General features: G+C 36.0%; 1 protein-coding gene across 2 annotated transcripts in view; it reads right to left on the bottom strand.

The window, feature by feature from the left end:
* LOC136038652 (elongation factor Ts, mitochondrial-like) overlaps positions 1–18,835 on the bottom strand; it is a 69,091-nt gene that overhangs the window by 14,227 nt on the left and 36,029 nt on the right. Inside the window, exon 1 of one of the 2 annotated variants that reach the window (XM_065721906.1) lies at positions 13,456–13,660. The exons of the other annotated variant lie outside the window; for it this stretch is intronic. Within the exon in view, the coding sequence (XP_065577978.1) occupies positions 13,456–13,605 (150 nt within the window). The 5' untranslated portion in view covers positions 13,606–13,660. Of the gene's footprint in view, positions 1–13,455; positions 13,661–18,835 lie in introns of those variants that run through there. 2 annotated transcript variants of the gene reach the window in all.

The raw sequence follows: 18,835 nt of genomic DNA, 5'->3' as shown, positions 1-18,835 counted from the left end.
AAAAATCATGCCTCCAATTCTTTTTATGCCCAAAAAGGGAGCTAAAACTTCCAATTTCCAACCAAATAAACCCCTTCTAAGGTTTCTATGGCAACTCCTTCCATACAAACTGTTATCATAAAAAATTGCAAATAGTACATTGGGCCCCTGTTGCTCTTTACTTTGACAGTGCTATTGTGCTGTGCTGCTCTTTCGTCTTTGTTTCTTCTGAATTCTGCTGGTTTCTGAATCTGCATGCGTGTCAAATCAGGGTTAATGTATATGTTTTTTCGTGTTTCATCATTGCTGGATGTCCTGAGTGCTGGAGCTCCGTTCACTATTTGTTGGCACCTTGTACGGCTATCTGGGCTGTTGCATTTTAGTTTGACCAGCAGTAGTTTCGATTTTCTTCCAAGGGGAGCTTTACCAATACAAACTGTTTTCAAGATTTCAGTATTGGTCAGGTGAGCTCCAAGGTCGTGGTCTTCACAAAGCTTAACAGCCCTGCAACAACAAAGTTGAAATATTTCTCATCGTGTTGCTTCCTTTCTCTTTCGCAAGAAGTAGCATATCAATGGCCGGCTCCTGGATCAGAGCCCTGCTTTGATTTAGTTGTCTATTTGTCCTTGGTGCCACTGTGGGACCTTGGTCAGCCATGGAATCTCGCAATCTCAGGAGTAGTTTTGATCCGTTCCTTTTCGAGCAGCTTGTACACTCGTACTTAAACAATCGTGAGTTGCTGTCAAGTTGCTTAACCACTAGGAATAAATCTGCATGCAATGATCTGCATCCAGCGTGCTCCCATTCTGAGCAGAAAAAGCACTGCAACAAGGAGCAATGTTCTGCCACTTTGTGACAGTACGAAAAGTCGCCAGTGCTACTTTGCTGGGAAGTGGAAGTTGAATGAGAAGAATTCAAGCCTGTGAATACTGGGATTGGAGTTCCTGGTGGATGTGTGACCAAATGTCCATTGGCTAGTGTTAAAGAGGATTTGTTTTGTACTGGAGTGCTTTGGGGGTGCCAGATTTCGATTTCGATTATGAGAAGAGTGGTTGTTACCCTTTAGGAAGGAAAATGTCATATAAGAGCTCTTAGTTTAGTCTTAGTTAGTAATTATCATGATCTAAAAGCTGAATTAGGAAAGGTAAAACTGACGGTCAGTGAAACTAAGACCTCTTATATGACATTTTCCTTCCTAAAGGGTAACAACCACTCTTCTCATAATTCCATACTGCCAACAAAGAAAACTGTTAAAATACTTGGGATTCTTTTGGACGATGATTTAAGATGGAATTCGCACATTGACTATCTGACTAAAAAAGGCGCCTTGCTTTTACATTCATTTTCCAACCTAAAAAGATTTGGTACACCAACTGAGGTTTTAAAGTCTGTATACTGCAGCTATGTTAGACCTTCTCTTGAGTATGCATGTCCTGCTTGACATCCGGGATTGACAAAAGATCAAACAGATAGACTTGAGACGGTACAAAAAAGAGCTGTAAAAATTATACTTGGACAAAACTACTCAACTTACGAGGATGCACTGAAACAACTCAATTTGGACTCACTAAATAGTCGTAGACATGGCTTAACATATAGATTTGGACTAAATTGCTTGAATTCCCCAACTCATTGTCGTCTACTACCCAACTTTGTGAGCCCCCCAACTGAAGGACCAGTTACTAGGCTCCAACAAATAAAAAAGAATTGTCCACAGTTACTGACTTGCTCAGCCTACAGTACTGAGAGATATCGCAAATCATTTGTTCCATATTTTACCCGTCATTTTAATAATACTGACGCGACTAATATTCAATGTTTGATTAATATAATGTTTGTTTAAATTTTCCTGTGAGTGTTTTTGAAGGTATAAATTATTTTTGTCATGACATGCTAATGCTAGCTCCGGCTATTGTAGTGAATAAATATATTCTATTCTATTTTATTTGCATTTCTGACAGAGCCACTTTGCCTTCAGTTGTTCCATTGTATCTTTGTTGTACGTTACTGAAGAAAAATTAAAGTGAAACCAGCTGCAGCACTCTCTGCACTCTATTCCACTTTGAGCTCTTGTAATGTTCTTTATCCATTTAGGATAGTTACTTGCCATGGTTCACCGTCTTACTGAGAAGCCGACAGATGTCAATTTGTCATGGGGTTTTCAGAACTTGGGGAGGGGATTTTCGATTTGTGGGAAGTGCAGATGCCCAAATTGCCTAACCCCAGCAGTTTAAGGATGGATATCCAGCTGGTACCAATACGGGCCTTCGTGTTCGCTATCACTCTCTTCTGCGCAGGCTGCTACAAACGTAGAAGATAAACGACTCAGTGTACTTTTTCAGAAAACAAATACTTGGCAACTATAGACCAGTGGTATATGAAGAGCAACAAAAATGTGCTTGTTTAGTTTGACCAGCAGTAGTTTCGATTTTCTTCCAAGGGGAGCTTTACCAATACAAACTGTTTTCAAGATTTCAGTATTGGTCAGGTGAGCTCCAAGGTCGTGGTCTTCACAAAGCTTAACAGCCCTGCAACAACAAAGTTGAAATATTTCTCATCGTGTTGCTTCCTTTCTCTTTCGCAAGAAGTAGCATATCAATGGCCGGCTCCTGGATCAGAGCCCTGCTTTGATTTAGTTGTCTATTTGTCCTTGGTGCCACTGTGGGACCTTGGTCAGCCATGGAATCTCGCAATCTCAGGAGTAGTTTTGATCCGTTCCTTTTCGAGCAGCTTGTACACTCGTACTTAAACAATCGTGAGTTGCTGTCAAGTTGCTTAACCACTAGGAATAAATCTGCTTGCAATGATCTGCATCCAGCGTGCTCCCATTCTGAGCAGAAAAAGCACTGCAACAAGGAGCAATGTTCTGCCACTTTGTGACAGTACGAAAAGTCGCCAGTGTTACTTTGCTGGGAAGTGGAAGTTGAATGAGAAGAATTCAAGCCTGTGAATACTGGGATTGGAGTTCCTGGTGGATGTGTGACCAAATGTCCATTGGCTGGTGTTAAAGAGGATTTGTTTTGTACTGGAGTGCTTTGGGGGTGCCAGATTTCGATTTCGATTATGAGAAGAGTGGTTGTTACCCTTTAGGAAGGAAAATGTCATATAAGAGCTCTTAGTTTAGTCTTAGTTAGTAATTATCATGATCTAAAAGCTGAATTAGGAAAGGTAAAACTGACGGTCAGTGAAACTAAGACCTCTTATATGACATTTTCCTTCCTAAAGGGTAACAACCACTCTTCTCATAATTCCATACTGCCAACAAAGAAAACTGTTAAAATACTTGGGATTCTTTTGGACGATGATTTAAGATGGAATTCGCACGTTGACTATCTGACTAAAAAAGGCGCCTTGCTTTTACATTCATTTTCCAACCTAAAAAGATTTGGTACACCAACTGAGGTTTTAAAGTCTGTATACTGCAGCTATGTTAGACCTTCTCTTGAGTATGCATGTCCTGCTTGACATCCGGGATTGACAAAAGATCAAACAGATAGACTTGAGACGATACAAAAAAAGAGCTGTAAAAATTATACTTGGACAAAACTACTCAACTTACGAGGATGCACTGAAACAACTCAATTTGGACTCACTAAATAGTCGTAGACATGGCTTAACATATAGATTTGGACTAAATTGTTTGAATTCCCCAACTCATTGTCGTCTACTACCCAACTTTGTGAGCCCCCCAACTGAAGGACCAGTTACTAGGCTCCAACAAATAAAAAAGAATTGTCCACAGTTACTGACTTGCTCAGCCTACAGTACTGAGAGATATCGCAAATCATTTGTTCCATATTTTACCCGTCATTTTAATAATACTGACGCGACTAATATTCAATGTTTGATTAATATAATGTTTGTTTAAATTTTCCTGTGAGTGTTTTTGAAGGTATAAATTATTTTTGTCATGACATGCTAATGCTAGCTCCGGCTATTGTAGTGAATAAATATATTCTATTCTATTTTATTTGCATTTCTGACAGAGCCACTTTGCCTTCAGTTGTTCCATTGTATCTTTGTTGTACGTTACTGAAGAAAAATTAAAGTGAAACCAGCTGCAGCACTCTCTGCACTCTATTCCACTTTGAGCTCTTGTAATGTTCTTTATCCATTTAGGATAGTTACTTGCCATGGTTCACCGTCTTATTGAGAAGCCGACAGATGTCAATTTGTCATGGGGTTTTCAGAACTTGGGGAGGGGATTTTCGATTTGTGGGAAGTGCAGATGCCCAAATTGCCTACCCCCAGCAGTTTAAGGATGGATATCCAGCTGGTACCAATACGGGCCTTCGTGTTCGCTATCACTCTCTTCTGCGCAGGCTGCTACAAACGTAGAAGATAAATGACTCAGTGTACTTTTTCAGAAAACAAATACTTGGCAACTATAGACCAGTGGTATATGAAGAGCAACAAAAATGTGCTTATGAAATTGGCAATGTAGATGGCGAGCTAGTCAATATGAGAAAAAAGATGAAATTGATAAAATATCCAGAGAAAAAGACCTATACTAGGAATTGGAGAAGGTCTCTCAAACTCTCCTTAGCTAAAAATGTATCTATTAATTGTAGAAATCAATATGAAATAACCTTAAAGTAATGCAGAAGCTTTATCCCATTAACATCGAAGAATCAAACTGAGCCACAATAACCCTGGAAATAGCGTAGATGGCGGTCCCATATTGATTTGCTTCATAAGTTTCACTTTCATAACATAAAGATTTTTAAATGTTATCGAAGGTCACTGCCCTCTAAAGGGAGAAGGAGTGGATGTACTTGGTAATTGTTTAGTTTTGTCACAAGCTGTCTAAACTGGAATCTATGCTGCAAAGCAGCATAGTTTCCATACTATAGCACTTAGAAATGCTAATTCTAGAAGCACATCCATTTCTGGTTGACCCTCCTCCTCCATGAGCCAAACTAATCATGCATAAAGTGGGCAGGGTTTTGAAGCCGAGGGAAAAGTTGGGGCTGTAAAGTATGAATTGAACTATATTTTAAGTAATAATTCCAGTCATCACTGGTAATTTCTATATAGTAGGAAGTTGAAAGATAATTAAAAAACTCACGCTTCTATTAATGCCAATATCCAAGATGGTTCACTTTCACTTTTGAGTTTAAATAAGCCAGCTGTTTCTGAAAAATTGCAATAGTAGCTGTTGTGACATTGGCCTGAGATGAAATATGGACTGGCAAATCAGAGAGATTAATTAGATTTTATAAATTATAGGCAGTGCAACATCGAATTTCACTTACAGGTAAAATTACCTATAGAACAAAGTCTATTAGTCCATGAGCCCCACTAACAAAGCCTTGTTTGTTATGGTCATAATCTGTCATCATTGCAACCCTATTTTCTGCAGAAATTATGGCTAGTCAAGAGCAAGCTTCTGTGGTATTAAAAGTTTAAAGGGAGCAACAACAATAGCAACACTTTAAGAAATTTATAATAAAATTTCTTGTGATATTTGCCTTGATTTATCAGCAGTCAACTGAATCAGTTGTGCACCAAACCATCTTCTGGACCACACTGTGGTGGTTTTTCGTGGATGGTGAAGTCCTCCCTTTTGAAAGAGTGCAGACAGTCTGGTATTAAAATATCAACTTTGTTCTCTTTTTGCTAGTATCAAAACATATTCCAATAGACAATATATAGAACACCAACCCAAAAAAATTCCCTGGACCCTACCCCAAGTACTACCAAAAGCGTTCAACCTCTTGCCTGGTCATGGCAACTTTCTCAAAGCTCACATGATGATTCACTGAATAACACAATGGTGGAAGTGGGGATTCCACCATTGGTGGATTCCACAATGGTGGAATATGTCATTTTCCATGATGATAAAGACGCTGAATTTCAAGAGGTCCTATCAAGGAGCTCCGAAAAAGGAAAAAAAATCTCCCTAATCAAAAATAATTCCCCTCCCATGATCCAACTCTTCCTTCACAAAACCTAGGAATATACTTAAAAATATCTCCAGATATCCCATTTGAGAAAAAAAAGATAGCTCTATTAAGGGTGGCAATCTTCAAACTGTTAAAATCAATGTTCTTGTTAAACAATAACCGTGATGGGTCTCTGATAATAGCCCTCCAAGATTCTAAATCAGCATATATATTACGGAATTCAAAATATCTTCTTAAAATCCCAATAAAATCTGCTCTCTGGACCCCAAACCAAAAACCAACTAAAATAGTACTGTACAACATCCCTCCAGAAATACCTATTCAGGAGCTAAAGGAAGGGCTCTCTGACAGAACTGGTAACCCAATCCCAGTTGCTAATGTAACCCAACTGAGTAAACCAGATGTCAATGGCCAAAAGTTGAACAAGTCTTTCATATTCACCCTAAGAGAAGAAAATAATAACCTGGGTCAGATATTCCTTTTTGGACAAAGGAAACCCCACAAACCCTTAAAGCCAAAACCTATCCAGTGCCCAAAATGTTAAGAACTAGGACACACAAAAAACACATGTAATGAAGTAATACAAGTATGCAATAATTGCAAAAGCTCCCACCCCATTGGAATGACAAATAGTAAAAATGATCAGCCAATATGTATCAACTGCAAGGTCCCCATGATTCTACCAATAAAAATGTATGCCCTGTATATAAAAAACAAGCACTAACACTCCAAATAGCAACAGAAAAAGTCATACCTTACCCATTTGCAGCAATGGAAGCAAATGCAGCTCAATCACACCAGACCAAACAATCTATGAAACCACCCAACACTTTCACCCACAGAACACCCATTCTACCCAAAGCATCAAGCACCTCCCATAAGACTCCTTCCTCAAAACACCCCAGCTCACATTCTTATCAGAGAGAATCACAAGGATAAACAATTCAGCCTCTGCAACTAATGATAGAAGATCAGACTGGCCACCCCTCCCAAGTAGAAACAAATCAGAAGCATCATCAGGAATTACTCAAATTAGCAACAAAAAGTCAGATGAAAATCCAAATAAATTAACACCCAATATGTGCCTCTTTATACAAAACTCTAATTCAGTCCAGTCAATGAACCTACAACAGCCACTAAAATCATAAACGAATTGGGAAAATTATACCTACCCAATCACATGCATATCCAAGCAAAGAAAGATCTTGCTCTACCCCTAGCAAAGTTAAATGTTGATACAGAAATATGAAAATTAAAACAACAAAGCAGCATATCTCAATACTTCAGTGGAATGTAAGATGACTTTCAGAAAATAAGTTAAATAAACTTTTATCTTTTATGAATAATAATTCCATTGATGTTGCTTGCCTTCAGGAAAACCATTTGACTAATAAACAATAAACAAAGTCTCCAGGATACACTATCCTGAGAAAGGATAATTCTTCAGAGAGAAAAGAAGGTGGTGTAGTTATAATATTAAATAACAATATTAAATTCTGTGGTATTAATTTCCCAGATTTTTCAAAAGATGTTGATGTAATAATAAGTGAAAACATACATATTACGTCTTAACAACCCTAATGGCCAGACTACAGATGCCTTGGATTTCTTCACTTACATAGCTAATTGTAGTATGTTAAAAAACATAATTATTTGCGGGGATTTCAATGCCCACAGTCTTTTGTGGGGGGGGGATAAGTCAGAAAATAAACCTGGTACGCTTATTGAAAGCTTGATTTCAAATAATACTGAATTAGCAGTTGCTATCCCTCCGAATCTAAATACATATTTGAACCCCAAAAGTGGCAAATTTTCAACTATTGAACTACAAATTGTGTCAATAAATATTTTGAATTAAATTTATATAAAGAAAATTGATAATCTCTGCTCTGACCATTTCACATTAGTTTCCTCTTTAAATAAACAAGCTAAAATTCTGCCACATATCCCTAAATTTATCATCACTAAAGCAAATTGGACTATGTTTAGAAATAAGCTTAATGATAAAATTCTAAATCTCACCCAGGAATCAAATACCTCCGTTGTAACAGCTGACACACATGCTGAAGTTATGACATCTATACTAACACATACAACTAATCATGTTATCCCCAAAACAACACTTAGGAAAACAATCCCTAAATTCACTCCTAAAGCATGGTTTACTAAAGAATACCAAATTATTTGGAGAACAAAAAATGCAGCTAGGAGAACATACCTGAAAAAAAACCATCCCCTGCTACATGTCTAAATAATTTAAAAGCAGAGGCTAATCTCAGGAGAACAATATTTAAAGCTAAATACAATTACTAGAATAATTTTGCAAATAGTCTTTCCAGAGAAACATGTGAGCCAATTATACATAAGCTTATAAGCAAAATCTGTGGGAAAAAAAAAACATCCCCCAACCACTTCAGCATGAACTAATATAAGATAATACCCACTATGACAATGACACTGAAGAGACAAAATTATTTGCTACCCTTTTCTCAAAAAAGATAACATCAAAAAGTAAAAATATCACCACTCAGATCTTGATGTATCCAATTTACCAGCCCTAACCAGAATCAGAGCTTATAAAACGTCCATTCTCAATACATGAACTGAATAATGCAATACAACATATCAGGGCCAATGCTACAAGTAGCTATGATAATATACACCCTACATGGATAAAGAATCTCACCCCTTTGTGTCAACAGGAACTCCTAAATTGCTACAACCATGCATGGGCCACATCCACATTCCCCAATGTCTGGAAATGTTCATTTCTTCTATCGATTTTAAAATAAACCAAAACATGACCCTGAGTCATATAGATCTATAATGATTACTCCTCTGCTGGGAAAAGTAATGGAGAAAATGATTTACCATTGGCTGCTATGGTTTGTTGAGAAGAATAACATGATACCTCATGCTCAAACTGGCTTCAGGAAACACCACTCATCAACAGATGCTTTCATATTGTTTACAAATGCAATAAATGAATCCCTATCAAAAAATACTATCCTAAATGCTGCTTTCCTAGACTTAGAAGGGCATATGACAATGTTAACCACAAGATTCTTTTAGTTAAACTTGCAAATCTTGGATTATCCCCTGAACTTGTTTCATTCATAAAATCTATCATAGAAAACTGAAGTTTCATTGTTTGTGTAGGTTCAGTCCCATCACCCAAAACTTCAGTAATCAAAGGTCTTCCACAGGGTGCAGTCCTGAGCTGCCTCCTCTTTTCCCTAATTCTCTGGAACATGAACCTCCCACACACCAATTTACAGTATGCTGATGATCTGGTATTATGGGCAACTGGCAACACCTTTGAGATTGCACATTCAAAGTTGCAAAAAGCACTTTTCCAATTTGAAAAGCTTTCTCAAAATTCTTGTTTACTTATTGCACCCACCAAGTCAAATATCACCCAATTCTACCATAAGCAAAATAATCTTAATTCAAGGCTAACTCTAAATGGAATAATTATTCCAGAGGTCAATCAAATCAATTATCTAGGCATCATACTTAACCAAAAACTTAAGTTCCACCTTCACATCAAAAACAAAATAAAAAAAATGCTATAGAAAAATAAGAATAATAAAAAGACTACTAGCCACACCTTGGGGCTGTAATGAGAAAACATTGGTCCAATTTTATAAATCACATATAAGACCCCAATATTGATTATGGCCTCATAGTTTATGGTGCTTGTGCAAAGACCCATATGCAAAAAAAATTGAAACAACACAAAATGATATAATCCATCTCATATTTGGTCTTAGGAATCGAACAAATACTAAATCTCTGCTTACAGATAGTGGACTATCACCGATAAATGAAAGAAGAAGATTTCTTCTAATTAATTATCTTACAAAAATTGAAGCTAATAACTCTTATACCCTGCATAACTGGTTAAGAAATCCATCTATGTTTAGAGGCATTGCAAATGAATATGCTGATATGCTGATACACAGAAGAAATTCTCAGTGCCAGGAAAATCAATTGCGCCCACATTCCCCCAACCCCCCCCCCCATGGAGTTGGGCAATCTCCATAATAAAGACTGATTTCTCAAAGTGGACTAAAGAACTAACCCCCATTGCTTTTATACAGAAAAAATTTGCCAAGCTTAATAAAATTACATATAAAAACAATTTCCAAGTTTTTGTTGATGGGTCCAAAATGAACAAGAAAGTGGCAAGTGGAGTGTTTATTCCAACCCATAATATGGCTTTGACAAGAGAATACATGATAACACGTCTGTAATGTCTGCTGAGTTAAATGCCATAATCATGGCATTAGAGTTCCTCATGGTTAATGAATTTATGATTGTTAATTTAAAAAAATATTATAATTTATTCTGACTCTTTATCAAGCCTAGAGTTGCTCTCTTCAGCTTCTCAGTATAAGATGGATATAGACACAATTCATTGTCTTAGGATTATTGATAATCTTGCTTCAAGAGTATATTCCAGTATATTCCAAGCAACTCAGGTATAATTGGTAACCATAAGGCAGATGGAATTGCAAAAAATGCTTTAACAATTGACCAGCCAAGTGGGAGACCAATCCACAATAGAGATATTTACCACTGGAAACTGTCAGAGGTGCAATTAAATAAGAATAATCCAACCCTATCACCTTCCCCCAATAAGCACCTTTCTAATATTTATCATAGAATTTTGTCTGGATCAAATAGGCTAAATTTTCTGGTGTTTCCACATCAGTTCCCTAATTCAAGTGGCAAAGTTCCCTCTTCCCCCCTTTGCAGGTCATGTAATCCTAAAAATGAAACAATTGACCACTGCATATTTGAATGTAATATGCTGACATCTACACAGTATACCCTGCAATGTAAAATGTTAGAATGCTTCAAACACCACAGAATCTCAGTATCAGCCAAGAGTCTCACTGACCATATCTGCACACAGAGCAAAGAGCTCAATGTATATTCTTTTATAATTCAACTCCTAGTATTAAAATATTTACTGCAAGAAATCTGAGCAGATTCAAGAAAAGCAAGGACAAACCAACACAGTAGGTCTGTCTATCTCACAGAGTGAGTCAATTGGAAAAGGGCTGAATAGTCTCAACTGAAAAGCCCCAACCACAGAAAAAGAAGAAGAAAAAGCTAGATTATGATGATTGCATATTGCTTTTATGTCATTAGTCATTCATATTGCCCAACCCCAACATTTCCCTCAGCTTCAAAACCCTGCCCACTTTACACATTTTTAGTTTTGTTGGAGGGGGATTTTAGAAAGCTAAGAAATGGATGTCCTTCTGTAATAATGACAAAGAAACAATATGCAATAATGAGAATCTAGCTGTATGCAGTAATATGCATTTTTGAAACCTTGTGATAAAAGCAGAGCTTTACTGGTAGTTCAAACTACCTTCCCAGGACATAGTCTACTTTAGTCTGAAGACCTAGACTGTCCATGAAAGTTTCATTTTCCTAGAACAACCCCTTTCCAAGATAATAAAAAGTACCTAAAACTAGAATTTTACCAAAGTTAGTCTAAAAAGTAGATAACAATAGGGTAAATGTTTACTTCTGTTCCTATGCTCTAAACTGGAAACTATCCTGCAAATCAGCATGGTTTCATGTGTAGAGCACTTACAAATGCTAATTCTAGAGGCACATTCATTTCTGGTTGACCCTCCTCCTCCAAGGAGTAAAATAAAAATGCATAAAGTGGGCTCGCTTATAGGTAACATTACCTATAGAGCAAACCATATTAGTCCATGAGCCCTGTGGGCAGCAGGGCAAGGTCTGAATTCTATATTTATTTAATAACCTTTTTTTTAGTTTTATCACTCTTTGTTGAATAAATGTAGAATACAGACCTTGCCCTGCTGCCTGCAGGGCTCATGAACTAATATGCTTTTTTTTATAGGTAATGTTACCTGTAAGCAAGCCCACTTTATGCATTTTTAGTTTGCCTCATGAAGGAAGAGGGTCAACCAAAAATGGATATGCTTCTCTAATAATGACAAGAAAACAATATGTGATTGTCAGAATTTTGCTATATGCAGTAATATGCACTTTTGAGGGTCAATGTTCCTATTACCTGAACAATTGTTTGGGGTTGTGAAACTATTGTTAATAGATGCATTTTGACTTTTTGAACATCTTTTCTCTCTTGCAAAACTACCACAAACTCACCATTATGGAGTTATTCCAGCCTAAATATCCTGTCTTTACACATATAGAATTATAATCATTTCTGTTTTTGTTGATTGGATATTTGAAATTGCAAATCTGTAATAGTTTAGAAATAAATTTGGGCTATATATTTGCATATCAGGGGGGTGGGGATAAAGCATAGCATATATTAATTATGTAAACTAACCACTGCTGTATTTAATATACGCTAAGCTTACACACCCCCCCTCTAATGTGCAAATATACAATAACTCCATAATGGTGAGTTTGCGGTAATTTTGCAAGAGAGAAAAGATGTTCAAAAAGTCAAAATGCATCTATTAACAATAGTTTCATGACCCTAAACAATTGTTCAGGTAATAGGAACATCAACCCTTTTGAGCACTTGGAAAAAAAGTAAACATTTACCAACAATAGAAAGAAAGGTAAAAATTCTAGTTAATTGACTTCTTGTTATCTTGGAAAGGGTTTAGGTTAGGAAAATGAAACTTTCAGGAAGGGGTCTATAAGCTAAAGTATGTCCTGGGAAGGTATTTTAGAGTACCCACCTCTAATCCTTCTCTCTCTAGACAGCCCTGAAATTTGCCTACATGACAGATCTATACCTATTGAAATTCTGACAAAACAACATTTTACCTTAATTTTTAGTTACTAGTTGCTTTTTCTCTGCCTTTAGTTCTGAAAATGCAATTCCTGTTATTTGAGTAGAATTTTGAGCCATATCAATGTTTTCTTTCAAAATTTAAGAAATGTATTTGCATATCTTTAAAACCTTATAAAATGGAGTTGAGCTAAGTTATGAAGCTGAAAACAATTTTGTTGTACTTCAATTAAGCAGGAGATCTATTTCACAAGGTTTCACTTTTATAACACACAATTTCTAAAGGTCATCAAAGGTCAGGGCCCTCTAAGGGAGGAGTGGAGGTAGTTGCTTCAAAATACCTTCCCAGGACATACTTTAGTCTGTAGATTCATCCCTGAAAGTTTCATTTTCCTAACCTAAACCCTTTCTGAGATATCAAGAAGTCAATTAACTAGAATTTTACTGAAAGAAATATGATACACCTAATCTGATTAGTAGGCTAGGCTAAAACCATGCTGCATTACATAGGCTAGCCCAAATAAAAAGTTTCAAGCTGTTGTTTTCTTTTAGTTTTTGTATATTTCCAGGGTCATACTTGTGATAATCATGGGATGGAAAATAGAAAAAGTGACTATGAAATTTGGAAATAACATAAAAAAGGCCCAAGTAATCTAATGGTATGCTCCTACTTTTATTTCTTTAGCATGCTTTCTTCAAAGGTGGTCATCCAATACATATTTGCAAGGCATCCTAAATATACATCGAGGAAATATTTTACTTTAAGTGGAACTTCAACTAAGCTATGAACAATCTAGTCTAACGACAAACCTTTTCTATGTTGTTTTCATTCACTTCTAGTGCTTTCTTACAATTTGAGAAGGAGTAGCCAGTCTTTTTCCTTAAGATTGCAAGGGGAGATTTGTTGGACCCAGCTTTGGCTGTTGTACCCAAAGATCTTACAAAAAAGTAATTCCTCATTTCTTAAAAAGCAATTTTGTTATTTGAAAATTTTGCGGCTGGATTTCGGTTTAGATCTCTTTCAGCATAGCCACAAACCGAAAAACGGAAAATCACCAGGGCTCAAGAAATAAAATGAAAATAATAGATCTGCTTTTTTGCTTCTGGGAAAAGGTGCATTGAAATTTGAACCACAAACAAGTAGTATATTATACTTATACGTAAGTACTAGCTGTTGGGGTGGCGCTTCGCGCCACCCCAACACCTAGTTGGTGGGGGCGGTTCGCGCCCCCCCGCATACGCAAGTCTTTACGCGCCATATTAGTTACGCGCCATTGTAGTTGTGTCCCTGTGTCCCACCTGTGAATATAGATAGATATATATATATTTTTTTTAACTACGTAAAACTTGCGAATGTACAACATTCTTGACTGTCCCATTGTCTGTGCATATAAATAGATTGTCAGGTTTACCGACTCTTGAACATGCAACATATAATTGTCCATGGGAAAAACAATCTGTATTCAGATCTATGCCTCATTATTCTAATGATTGCCCTTGAGCTTTGTTGATGGTGATTGCTAAGCAAACATTCCCTGTGTCCCTGTCGCCATTTATATATCCCCCTGTGCCCCCCGGCGTCCCCGTTGTTGTTGTTTCCCTGTGTCCCGGTCGTCATTTGTGTCACGGTGTCCCAGTCTGTAATTTCTCTTTGAGTGTCTCGGTCGTCATTTATATTCCGTGTCGCGGTTTCCCGGTCGTCATTTTTGTCCCGGTCGTCATTTGTGTTCCGGTGTCCCGGTCTGTAATTTCTCTTTGAGTGTCCTGGTCGTCATTTATATTCCCTGTGTCCCGGTCGTCATTTGTGTCCCGGTGCTTTGTTGATGGTGATTGCTAATCGAACATTCCTTGTGTCCCGGTCGCTTTCTCCTTGAGTGTCTCGGTCGTCATTTATATTCCCTACTAGCTGTTGGGGTGGCGCTTCGCGCCACCCCAACACCTATTTGGTGGCCCCCCCCCTAAGCCCCCCCGCACGCGTAAGTCGTTACGCGCCATATTAGTTACGCGCCATTGTAGTTGTGTCCCTATGTCCCACCTGTGAATATAGATATATATATATATATATATATATATATATATATGTGTTTTTAACTACGTAAAACTTGCGAATATACAACATTCTTTGCTGTCCCATTGTCTGTGCATATAAATAGATTGTCAATTTTACCGACTCTTGAACATGCAACATATAATGGTCCATGGGAAAACAATCCGTATTCAGATCTATACGTCATGATTCTAATGATTGCCCTTGAGCTTTGTTGATGGTGATTGCTAATCGACCATTCCCTGTGTTGCCGTCGTCATTTATATATCCCCCTGTGTCCCCCGGCGTCCCCGTTGTAGTTGTGTCCCTGTGTCCCGGTCGTCATTTATATTCCCTGTGTTCCGGTCGTCATTTGTGTCCCGGTGTCCCAGTCTCTGATTTCTCTTTGAGTGTCCCGGGCGTCATTTGTGTCCCGGTGTCCCGGTCTGTATATACATTTGATTTGAACTGGTCTTTTTTTTAGTTTTTTACCTTTTTTTAGTTTTTTTTTAGTTATACCTCATGATTCTAATGATTGCCCTTGAGCTTTGTTGATGGTGATTGCTAAACGAACATTCCCTGTGGCCCCGTTGTCATTTATATATCCCCCTGTGCCCCCCAGCGTCCCCGTTGTAGTTGTGTCCCTGTGTCCCGGTCGTCATTTGTATCGCGGTGTCCCGGTCTGTATATAGTTTTTTTCTTTTTTCTTCTTAGTTTTTTTTTATTTTTATTTTTTTTAGTTTTGTTTTTCTCCTTTATTTTTCATTTTTTTCCTTTTTTTCTTTTTTTTCTTTTTTAGTTTTTTAGCTTTTTTTATTTTTTTTATTAGTTTTTAGTTTTTTTTTCTTTTTAGTTTTTTTGTAGTTTTTACCTTTTTTTAGTTTTTTTTTTACTTATGTCCTGGTCGTCATTTATACTCCCTGTGTTCCGGTCGTCATTTGTGTCCCGGTGCTTTGTTGATGGTGATTGCTAATCGAACATTCCTTGTGTCCCGGTCGCTTTCTCTTTGAGTGTCCCGGTCATCATTTATATTCCCTATGTGCCGGTGTCCCGGTCGTCATTTGTGTCCCGATGTCCCGGTCTATAATTTCGTCAGTCGAAAACATGACGTCAGTCAACACACAAACATGACGTCACTCGACAGACACACACACACACACAGACAACTTATTTATATATATATATATATATATATATATATATATATATATATAGAATATATATATATATATATATATATATATATATATATATATATATATATATATATATATATATATATATATATATATATATATATATATATATATATATATATATAGAAGATAGATAGATGTCCCGTTGTCCCGGTCGTCATTTGTGTCCCGATGTCCCGGTGTGTAATTTCGTCAATCAACAAACATGACGTCAGTCGACACACAAACATGACGTCACCTGATCCACAGATCGACACACAGACAACTTATTTTTATATATATAGATATATGCGATGTATGCAATTTTCCACACTTGTTGTCTGTGGTTCGAACCTCGGGCTTTAGTTTGGCTATAGCCAGTTTAAGCGTTTAACCCTGCGCGTTCATATCGACTCTGTTCTTTTTGCCTTGCAAATCTGTTTGTCTTTTCGGATGCATTGCACGACACTTTTACTCCAAAAGTTCTTGCATTGGACTGTTGTCAGATTAGCATGTTGTATTGTATTAATCTGGATTAACGACGCTCCTTGAGTGCTAAGGCATCATCCCTACGGTGTGTTGCTAAAGCCAGGCTCGAACTCTGGGTCGCTTATTATGAAGATGGGACTTTTCACATCAAGATAGCAATCAGTGACGATTGAACACAAAAAACATCACGAAATCCTGCCTAATATCATTATCAACTACAATCACTCGATATGAAATACATCTTGAGAACTTTTTCTCTCTGAGTAGAGCAGTCAACTGAATCAAGTTTGTAATTTTGTTCATGGGTTTTAAAATTTTTGACAAATTTTGTCTTCCGGTATCTATAAAGACTCCACTTAAGTTCATCTAACAATTTTGCCTTGCAATCCAGCCATTGTTTTGCTAAAAAGAAGCAAACTTTCGATTTTCCGATTTTGTCATAAGTACATCAAACATTTCTGTAGTCAAGTCAGTTATAGTCAACTATTATAGTTTATGGTATCAAGGCTCTCAAAGGAGTGACTTCTTTCTAATTTTCCGTTCTTGCATTTCGGATTTCACATTATTCTGCCCAGATTTTAGTCTTTAGCTTCACCCCCAAACCAGAGCAGATTAAACTTCAATTTTCTGACGAAAATGATCCCAGAAGTAAGTTCAAGCTCTTTTGAATTTCATAAAAAATCAATTCTGTCAAAAAAGCAATATCTTACGCTTTTATTAGCGAAAAATCAAGCTTAATAAACATCCTTTCTTTAATCATATCCATCAGAAATAATTAAACCTAGCATGTTATCCTCCTATTGGGTACCACAGGGGGGGGGGGAGAGGGGTGGAGGCTTGGGAAGAGATACTTTCAAGGGAAGGACATCTTTGCTACCTTGCAGTACCGGGAAATGCTGGTTAGGGCTGAACTCTTTGCTACAAGTGTCCGAAGCATTCATTTAATTGTTAGTTTAAAAATTTTAGTAAATACAGTTTTGTAACAGGCTTTGTAAATACTTGTTGTTTTGTTCCGCGTTTTTAACACGAAATTCTTTTTATTTGTTTTACTTTCTCTTTGCCACTCAGCTTTACATTTGGAGAAGTTAAGGGTAAGTGTCCGGGGTATATTCTCGACGGGACTGAATCGTCTAAGTAAAATAATCTTCAAATTAAAAAAAGGCTATGGAGTCTAATAGAACAAAATCACAGACTTATGTTAATAAAAAAACAAACATAAATTAATTGAAAAACTTTTTCCATAAAACAAGTTTCTTAAAGAAGAGTAAAAAGCTCCATTAAGCCAAAAATGAGTAGAAATAAATTCGAATAATTTTTTAAGCGTAAAATTACCACAAATCACCCTCAATAAATAAATTAAACCCAAAACAAACAGAATTAAAATAAATACCGGAGTCACAAAGACCGGAACATAGTTTGCAAAACCAAATATGATTTTGTAAGAAAACTTAACCTTCTTAAACTTTTGGGTGCCATTTGTTTTTACATTAATTTTGACGATTTTTCACCTACATTGTTTTCTTTTTTTTTTAATTTGGCACCCGCTACTACCAAAAATTGCAAAAGTTCATATGGAGGCTGCTCAACAGAAATAGAATTAAGGACACTTGTTTTTGGGATAACATTTAAGATATTGTGGTGTATAAGTTTCTATTTTTCACTTTGCTTAGAAATTCCAAACGAAAAGAAACTCAAATAAAATCTTCAAATTTGGAAAACACTATTTTCCACAGAGGGGTATTTTTCGGGTATATATATATATATATATATATATATATATATATATATATATATATATATATATATATATATATATATCTATCTTCTATATATATAAAAATAAGTTGTCTGTCTGTCTGTGGATAGATCAGGTGACGTCACCTGAAAAAACTGGATCAGGTGACGTCAAAACTGAAAAAACTAAAAAAGGCAAAAACTACAAAAAAACTAAAAACTAATAAAAAAAATAAAAAAGCTAAAAAACTAAAAAAACTAAAAAAAGACAAAAACTACAAAAAAAAACTAAAAACTAATAAAAAAAATAAAAAAGCTAAAAAACTAAAAAAACTAAAAAAACTAAAAAAAGGTAAAAAACGAAAAAAACTAAAAACTAAAAAAAACTAAAAAAAAGGAAGAAACTGAAAAATAAGCTAAAATAAAGGTAAAAACCAATAAAAAACTAAAAAAAAAACTGAAAAAACTAAAAAAAGGCAAAAACTACAAAGAAAAACTAAAAACTAATAAAAAAAGTAAAAAAGCTAAAAAACTAAAAAAACTAAAAAAACTAAAAAAAGGTAAAAAACTAAAAAAAATAAAAAATAAAAAAAAACTAAAAAAAAGGAAAAAACTGGAAAATAAGCTAAAATAAAGGTAAAAACCAATAAAAAACTAAAAAGAAAAAAGGAAAAAACTAAAAAAAATTTTCATCTAAAAAACTAAAAAAAACTAAAAAAGGTAAAAACTAAAAGAACTAAAAAAGAAAAAAATAAATGACGAAACT

This window comes from Artemia franciscana, chromosome 18 (assembly GCF_032884065.1).
Source record: "Artemia franciscana chromosome 18, ASM3288406v1, whole genome shotgun sequence".
NCBI classification, from domain to species: Eukaryota; Metazoa; Arthropoda; class Branchiopoda; order Anostraca; family Artemiidae; genus Artemia; species Artemia franciscana.
Note: the sequence above shows the minus strand (reverse complement) of the source record. Positions and strands in the feature narration are given on the sequence as shown.